Below are 9,464 nucleotides of genomic sequence, written 5' to 3'. Positions count from 1 at the left end.
TAAGAGGCCATGAAAGATTGCCCAAAACTCAGCCACATAATTAGTAGATGTGCCAATAACAAAGGAAAAAGCCGAAACAGGAATTGCTTGATCATTCCTGAGGACACCTCCTGCCCCCGCCTTCCCTGGATTACCCAACGCACACCTGTCGACATTAAGCTTGATCCATCCCTTCATAGGGTGACACCAATGAACTTCCCTGATAACACGAGCCGGCTTAGGGAGGATAGGGATGGAGAGGCGCCTAGCACACAACAAGTCTTGAACCGACGACACCAGGTATTTAAAAAAAGGCGAGATCTCCTTGATAAAACCCATGATCGCCGCACAACAAGCTTGAACAGATCTAGGGATATTATCAAATTTCCTTCTATTCCGTTCCAGCCACAAAACAAACGGCACAATTACCACCCCAACACACCACGCATCCTTCATAGACACCCCATCACGCTTCCTTCCCCACCAAATAACCAACTCCACATAAGATGAGGAACCTGGCCACGCCAAGTCGAAAAAGCTCAAAAAATAGGCCCAAACCTGCCTTGAAAATGGACAATCCAAAAGCAAATGGAAATCCGATTCGGCCTCAGCACAACAAAGCAAGCACCTCGATACCACAGGGATAGCCTTCACTCTCAAGGCTTCCTTAGTGGGAGTTCTTCCGTGCAAAAGCCGCCACATAAAGATTGAAAATTGAGGCAGAAGGGCCTGATGCCAAATTACCTCAAACCACCGGACCTTAGCATGTTTAGCTCTATAACATTCCCGGGCAGACTTCACATTAAAATCACCCAATGGCGCCCAAAAGCAACGATCCCTACCCGGAAAGAGCGGCAACGGACAGGTGCTAATTATAGAGAAGGTGTCACTAAGGTATTTTGAACTCATCTGAGGAAGCACCCACCTCGACCCAACAATAAAATCAGCCACTTTGGTGCGCTTGTCGGCAAAGAACTCCAGCCCCAAACCAGATGCAGCCGCAATAGACTCACCCCCAACCAAACATCAGTCCATAAATTTATCGACTTCCCATCTCCAACCACCCAATGCTCTTGCTACTCCACCATATGCCACACCTTTTTAATGCCTGGCAAGATGGAAGAACAAACCGGCCGATCCAAAAGAGAACCATCTCTCCCAACAAATCTGGCTCTTAGAAAATTCCGCACCATCGAGTTACCGTGTTTCACGTTCCAAGCCAATTTGCCCAACAACGCCACATTAATATCTCTTAATCTCCGAATGCCTAGACCCCCTTCAAATTTCGATCTACACACCAAATCCCACTTGACAATGACTGCCATCCTGTGCTCAATATCACCCAACCAGATAAAGTTCTTGATCCACCTTTCCATGAGAGCGACACAAGAAGTAGGCCACCAATAGACAGAGAAATTGTGTGTAGGGATACTCAGCATCACCGAGCACACCAACTCCACCCTTCCTGACAGAGAGAGGAGCTTCCCCTTCCACCAGAGAGCCGCTTCTTGAAATTATCCATAAGCAAAAGCACCTTACTCTTCGTGACCCTGCCTTTGAAGATTTCCACTCCCAAGTATTTTGTTGGAAGACTACATAAGGGAACATTGAGAACCTCTGAGATCCGCCGCCTATGATAGGAGATAATAGCCCCACAGAAAGTTTACTCTTCTCTAGGTTGAACACTTGACCCGAGAAATTCTGGTATTTTTCCAAGAAGACTTGCATTACACGAACACACCTGAGAGAGCCATTAAAAAAAATAAAAACATCGTTAGCAAAAAGGAGGTGTCCTGGCGTAGGAACCCTCAAAGGGATAAGATGCTGCCCCTGGATCAATCTCTTCAACCCTTTACACAAAACCTCTTCCGCAATTATAAAGAGCACAGGAGACAGCGGATCACCTTGTCGCAAGCCCCTCTCCACTCCAAAAAAACCAATCGGACCTCCATTTAACAGAACCAAAATTTTCGTTGAAGTAAGAAGTTGATTGAGCCACCCCACCCATTTATCACTGAATCCAAACTTGTGCAACACCTTAAATAAAAAATCCCACGAAAGAGAATCATAAGCCTTCTGCACGTCCAGCTTCAAACTGATACCTCCTCCTCTAACAGCCTTATGCATAACATTTTCCAACTCAGACGCCAGGCCAATATTCTCAAAGATCACCTTTCCTTTCTGGAAAGCCCTCTGCTCTTCTAAAATAATCTTGGGCAAGAACTCCTCCAATCTATTAACCAAGATTTTTGAGATAATCTTACTAGAAAAATTACCCATGCAGATTGGACGAAACCGATCAAGAGACATAGCCCCATCCATCTTAGGAATAAGAGAAATAAAACAATTATTTATACCTTTCGGCATGATGCCCTCCCTACAAAAGTTTGTGACTGCCTTGCAGACATCATTCGCAATGATGTCCCAACACCACCGGTAAAAAGCTCCATTAAACCCGTCAGGGCCTGGCAAGCTATCTGGATCTAGATCCCAGACAACCCTCTTCACCTCGTCCACTGAAGGAATCACCTCTAACTTTGCCAAATCAGCCCCTTCAATCACTTGAGGAATTACATCCAAAATATCCAGATGATCTTCAAGGGGAACAACTTTATGAAAGTTTTCAAAGTTGTCAACAATAAAAGTCGACATATCCACCGGGTTCGACACCAAACTCCCATCAGGCTTCTTGAGACAGCGGATTTGACTCTTAGCCCTCCTAACCATCGTAGACAGATAGAAGAACGTCGAGTTTCTGTCCCCCTCTTTCAACCACTTATTCCTGGACTTATCTTTCCACAGTTTTTCACTATTTTTTAGTGCAACCAAAAGATTGGTTTTAGCATCCTCCTCCAACCCAAACAGAAAATCATTCACACCAACAACTTCCATTGTCTCCTGCACATCTCCTAGAGCCACTTTCACATCCCTAATCGCCACATCAAAATGAGGAAAATTTTCTCGGGCCCAGGTCCTTAACACCGGCTTCAATCTTTTGAGTTTCTGACTCAAGATATACAAGGGCAACCCCCTCACATACTGGGATCAGGACTGATTCACCACCTCCAAAAAACCTTGGTTGTCCATCCAAAATTTGTGAAAATGGAAAGGGACATTCCTAGGTTTCTCCACCCCCACAAACGACAAAAAAATAGGAGAATGATCGGAAGCCACCCTTAGCAGGACTACCTGGCAGCACGACCTGAGCACCTCCAGCCATTGCATATTACAAAAGCCTCTGTCAAGGATTGCGTCAACTCGACCAATCTTCCTATTATTTGACCGGGTAAAACTATTCCCTTGAGAGCCAATTTTCAACAGGTCGCAAGCATCAATAAAAGCCCCAAACTCCAAAGCCGAGCCCATCGAGAAGGCACCCGAACCTCTCTTTCACAGGATAAGAGGGTCGCGTTAAAATCCCCCACAACCATCCAAGGATGCGTCACCACATTTAAACCCCCCAAATCAAGCCACAACTTCCTGCGCTTAGGTCTAAAGCAGCTGGCATGCACGAAAAAAACAAACACAGATCCACCATTCCACAAAAAAGAAAGAGAGAGATGCTAGTCGGACAACGCAACCTCCGCCAGCTTAGCGACACCAAGCCTCCATACCACCCACAGATTCGGGACTGATCCCACTCTCATATTATGAGCCAAGTCCGCAGCAAACCCCATCTTATTAAAGAATAAAGCAGGGAAATGACTCACCTCTAATTTTGGTTCAACAATACACACCACATCTGGACAGAAATCAGTCATACAAGACGCCAACGCTACACGGGCAGCGTTCTTCTTAATACCTCTAACATTCCAAAAGAGGACTTTCATTAAGCACCTGCCGCTTTCGAAGCCAAACGAGTAGACCACTTCTTTCCTTTGTGCTTTGGATATGTCCGTTCTCCCACTTGTTCCACCGCCGCCAGTACCAAATCTGTTTGGGCAACCGCAGAGGACTGCACCACCACAATCTCGTCACGAATCACTGTGGTAGCGATGCTATCTACCATATGGTCATCCTCCACTGGCAGTCACACCTCCATATTCCCACCCCTCGAACGATCACCTCCATCATCAACAACAAGATCACCCAACTGGGAAATACCTGCTCGACCTGCCCGAGACTCACCCGACCACCGTCCATCTTGACCCAACCCCTGACCAGGTCCATGGGTCCCAACTAAACCCGCACTGCTCTGTGGAGATTGTCTCCCGGCCACTAGGAGACGCATGAAGACTCCTCCCATTGGCTGCCACCACCCCACGTCTAACCAAAAAAAAACCTCAGAAGATTGCATGCCCAATCTATCCAAGGGAGATCCCACAAACGCGGGAAGATTGGAAACCCCCCTACAATCTCGCCTTGGCCATTAGCATTATCATCCAGAGCAGGACCTTCCAAGAAAACACCACCGCCACCACCAACCCCAGAGAAGTGGGAATCCGGTACCACCGACACGTCTGACTGCGCCCTTCGAGGCCCACCGCCATGATCCTCCTGAGGAGCTCTCGGCCTAATCTCTTCCACCGATCCACCCCTCATCAACGACCGCAGCCTCCTTCCCATCCTCACGGGCCGGCCTTTTATCCTTCTCCGCCAACACCCTATCTTTATAGTTGTTGAAAGAGGGGCCCACCCTTCTACAGAAACCACAATGCGCCAAACTATCCTCATAGACAATAATCTGTTTGAACCGGTAACGTTCAGAAGGGCCCAAACGTTTGCGCTCCACCATGACCTCGTCCACCTGTTCCGTAGAGATGTCAATGTCGACCAACACTCTCTCAAAGTGGTCAGCCAATCTTTCTCTAGTGCGGCGATCCAAAGCTACTGGGGAGCCCAATGCTTTAGCTAATGACACAAGAATATCCGGATGCCAGTACTCATATGGCAGATCTGGGAATCTAATCCACACCAGTTTACGAGTCTGGTGATTTCCATTGACCTTGAAGTCTGGCCGCCATCTTTGAAAGTGCATAAGCTGATTTCCAACCTTTATCGGACTCCTTTTCCAAACCGAACACATGTCCGATTCAGACAAGAATCTAAAGATAATGAATCCTTTGCCAATCGGGATAGTATCCACAGACTCCTTCAATCTCCATGTCTCCCTAATCGCAGTGCGAAGCTGTGCGAACGGCACTTGCTGCAGATTAAGTCTGCCTATCAATGCAAACCTGAACCTTTGAACATGCGCTTCATAGGTTCCCTGAGGGATCTCTTCAATAAATATAAAATTTTGGAACGGATTATTATTGGTGTATGGGTTTATGGCTGACACATCCCAACTAACACTCGATCGGTCTCTATCCCATTTGTTCTTTTTAATGAAAATTTTACTTAAAACAACAAATCCTACCCTAGACAGTACATACTAACAAAGCTAGTTTAGTAGATCCAAATCAATTAAATTCTTATTGACTTGGACAGGCTGTGCCTTTAATCTGAATTCCATGAATAGCAAAGGCCCCAAAAGTAAACAAGGGACTATCTAGTCAGCTACAATTAATAGATGAGATTCTCCTTCTTAGCAACAGCTGTCTACATTATCTTTCTTAGAAAGGCCATCTATTTTGAGCTACATGGTACGTAGTAGACATATGCATGGCTCGCTTACTTTGTATTGATTTTTCCATCTGCCTTTTCAACAATCTTCATGCTTCAATTAACTCTTATTTTTAATAATGGGTTGATATTCTTTGTGCCGCAGTGCAATCTGAGTCCAAACACATGAGCCTGCCATTGAAAGGTAGGATGATCATTTCACCCACCCCTATGTATTTGGGCGCAATCTATGTCCCGACATAGAAAACATTCTCCCATTAATAATTTAGTTATTTTTCACTCATGTTAGACTTAGATTTAATTAGTTGAGCTTTAAGGTTAGAAACCAAAAATAGTATATCCTTAATAAAAGTCGATAAATTCTACATTTATTGAAGACATGGAACACTTTAACCAATAAAAGATGGGTCGACATAAAAAAATCTTCATCTTTCCACTAAAATTACAACGAAGGAGAGAAATTGATTTACATGGTTGGAGCTTGAAGCCATAAATATTGGTATCAAAATTTTTGACGAATTAAGGATAGAGAATAAAAATAATACCGAAAGACAGCCGTCTGTGGAGTTTCAAGGAAGGGAGGCGGAGTTTCTTAATTGGAGTCCGGCCATCCATTTGCATGATGTTATGATCATGGGTAGATGATGGGTTATGGTGTTGGGTTAAAATGTTAGGGGGTAAATGGGTAAATATATTAGATGGATAAGCAAAATGGATAGATGGTTAAATAGGGCGAGTAGCCCATGTAAGAGACAATGAATAGTGAATTCTCAATCTCCCCTCAATTCTCTGTCTCTTCTTCGTCTTCTTCTTCTATCTCTTTCCTTCTTCTCCTTGGTCCTCTCTCTCCTTCGTCTATTTTCTAATTTTCAGTCACAGAGACGTATCATTGGTCCGACTGCTGGATCATTTCCTCCCAGATCTAGGTTCATAACATTGGTGCTTTCATTGAACCTCCCCTACCATTCCATTACCATTTCGTTGCCCTTCCTCTTTCATTCCCTTAATCCCCATGGGTCTCTTCTCTCATTACAACAGTTTGGTCCGTTCTTTTCTTTATTGGGAACACCACGATCCGACATCGCCATTCCTCAATTTTCTTGAGACTGCAATCGCCACCGAGCTCGAGCGGATCTACTATCTTGATACAGTGGAAGGTGAAGGTGTGTCGATTCCTAGGGAGCACGACGATGCACATGCCGACTCCACGGCTTTGGTTCCGGCTGCCTTGAACCAAACCCCACTGGTTTCAGCGCTCGTGGAATCGGATCCGGCTTCCGGCGTCGTGAATACTGTCCACCCTCTTATCGGTCGAGTCGAACAGATTCAGCCGGCGCCGAAACAACCGACGCAAGAACCAATCGCCCAAAGATCCGATCGTTGTGTCGCACTCTCAAGATTGTTCATTACCGTCATGCCGAACTCCATCACAACCCTCCATCGTATTCTATGCGGCATCACAATCCTTCAGGCTTCCCCTGGATTTCTCGGCAGATATGGCAATTCGCACCATCGGCATCGAGCAGGCTCTGCAACCCTTTGATCCAGGCACGTATTCATACCCGTTTGTGCTTATCGACCAAAATCATGGCATGAAAGGGAGAGAAAAGATCTGGATCCCTTTTCTGATTTTGGGGTCATGGGATTTCGACGGTCAAGACCCCAATCCACCGATTAGGGCGTATGGTGTTCGATTGAGGAAAAATGGAAGTCGTGGTGGCGACGAAGGTGGCATGCGTTTGTCGACGGCAGAGCGCAGCTACCACATGGTGATCGATCGCGGAACAACAGGGGACAAGTTGGTGTTCCATCACCTCTCGTTTTTCCCCCCGTTCTGGTTCAGTCATGGAGCCTTGGTGATCAAGATCTTGGAGGCCAGCGAGATCTTGCTCTTGTGCGTAGATCGTGGGATCCTGGCGACCGAGACCTCAAGAACCGGCAACTTGGCCGCCACCGGAGCCACCACCTCATTCGAGCCTGCTGGAGCAGGAATACGGTTCCTTTGCTTGCAAGAGTCTTGTCGTAGCTCAACAAGTCCACTTGCACCTTGGATCCGCGAAACCGGACACTGCAACTTGGAGCAACAAAACCTTGGAATTCCTTCAATTGGCTCACTTGCGTACAGAGTTGGGAGACTTGGGAGTTGGGACCGAAGAAGGGGAAACGAAAAACGTGGAGGAACCAAGGCTTGCAAGCGGAGTTTACTAGGCTCCTTCAGATCGCCGCCTCCCTTGCCGGAATCTTCAGATTCAGAGGCCTATCGTTTCCTCCTTTCTTCGTTTGGCTTTTATTCTTAAGCAAACTGAGATTTTCGTGGCATTCATTAGTGAAATTCAGGCGATTGGTATCCTCAAGTTTATTTCTCTTCCCAGGGTGCTTGCAACTCGATCAAGATCACCATAATTTCAGGTCTTAATCCACTTCTCACCCTTCTCCATAGCGGCAGTTGTGTTGGAATTTTATTATCTTCCAAAATTGGGTGCGACCATCCGGTTCTTCTCTTGTGATGGGTGCTATTTGGAGAGAGAGAGAGAAGAAAGAGAGAGGAAAGTAATAGGGAATATAGAAATAAAAGAAAGAAGAAGGAACGTGTGGCCATATTACCCTTGCCACGGGTTTGTTATTGCTGGTTTTAAACCAGCCTTGAATTAGTTAAGTCGCTGGCAGAGGGCTGTGTTGGGTCTGGACTCCTGCATGCTCATAGATTGGTTGACGATGGCACGTTTTTTTCGGTGTCGATCCAGCTTTGTTTGGGCGGCACTTCTTGGTTATGGTTTGTTTGGTGTTAGGGAGGCATGCTTGCGGTGCGCCAGTTATCTGCAGCTGAACCTTGAGGACAAGGTTCTCTTAAGGGGTGGGCAATGTTATGATCATGGGTAGATGATGGGTTATGGTGTTGGGTTAAAATGTTAGGGGGTAAATGGGTAAATATATTAGATGGATAAGCAAAATGGATAGATGGTTAAATAGGGCGAGTAGCCCATGTAAGAGATAATGAATAGTGAATTCTCAATCTCCCCTCAATTCTCTGTCTCTTCTTTGTCTTCTTCTTCTATCTCTTTCCTTCTTCTCCTTGGTCCTCTCTCTCCTTCGTCTATTTTCTAATTTTCAGTCACAGAGACGTATCACATGACTTAGACTTCCATCAAGCAAACAACAGAAAACTGGAAAGAAGGATGAGAGAATGGATGTGATTGTTTTTTATTTTATCAAATCAATGTTTACTTTGAATGCATGTGGATATGGGATCAAATCAATGTTTAATGAATCTTTCTTTAATTTATTTTCCATTAAAAAACGGTATGATCCCCCTTACTTCCTGCGGGTTTGAAGCTTCCAAATCCATGAATCGTGGCTTGAAAGACTTGGGACGAAGAACAAGGAAACAGGTTTTATAATTGTTTTAGTTATGCGTATTGGATTAGCTCTTAAGACTAATTGACTCCCTAATTAGCTCTTAAGATTAGTTATTACAGGTAAAGAATCAATTATCCTCGTCATTGATATGAAAACTCATATGGTAAGAGAGAAAAATAACTCGTTAGAGTGAGGCTCACGATACCATGTTAACATTCCATATCTTCCCTCACTTTCATTAAACAAAGGAGTACAATATATATAGGTTACATATCAACACAAGACTAGAACTCTAGAAGCTACTGATGACATGGACAGCTAGCAAAAGGAATCTTTACATACACATACAATACTAGCTTCTAGAATCCCTCTCCTTTACACCTTACCCAATCCTCCACCGTTCCATGAAACTGAGATAGGATCGGCCATATCTTGGGATTAGTCATGATTGGTATTCATTCGATCCAACTGATACCAGCCGATCCGATTTGAGATTATGAACCATGCTCTCTCCATCCCTCAACAACCCCAGCGCTAGTGCTATATAGCGGCGTTACAAGGAA

The 9,464-nt window shown here is 45.1% G+C and overlaps 1 protein-coding gene across 1 annotated transcript; it reads right to left on the bottom strand.

The window, feature by feature from the left end:
• Positions 1-4,492: 4,492 nt before the first annotated feature.
• On the bottom strand, positions 4,493-6,985 carry LOC122663212. Its single transcript, XM_043858909.1, has 2 exons — positions 6,955-6,985; positions 4,493-5,142 (listed from the first exon to the last, which is right to left on the bottom strand). Exons 1-2 carry the CDS (start codon positions 6,983-6,985, stop codon positions 4,493-4,495), a joined length of 681 nt encoding a protein of 226 aa, XP_043714844.1.
• Positions 6,986-9,464: the final 2,479 nt, after the last annotated feature.

This window comes from Telopea speciosissima, chromosome 5 (genome assembly GCF_018873765.1).
Source record: "Telopea speciosissima isolate NSW1024214 ecotype Mountain lineage chromosome 5, Tspe_v1, whole genome shotgun sequence".
Taxonomy (NCBI): domain Eukaryota; kingdom Viridiplantae; phylum Streptophyta; class Magnoliopsida; order Proteales; family Proteaceae; genus Telopea; species Telopea speciosissima.
Note: the sequence above shows the minus strand (reverse complement) of the source record. Positions and strands in the feature narration are given on the sequence as shown.

What these genes read in the sequence shown, in the direction of transcription:
- LOC122663212 (XM_043858909.1), bottom strand. Translation starts at nt 6,985, where the DNA reads ATGGAGGGTTGTGATGGAGTTCGGCATGACG. An exon ending in TGATGGAGTTCGGCATGACG is followed by an intron (nt 5,143 to 6,954) that starts GTAATGAACAAT and finishes TTGCATTGATAG; the next exon opens with GCAGACTTAATCTGCAGCAA.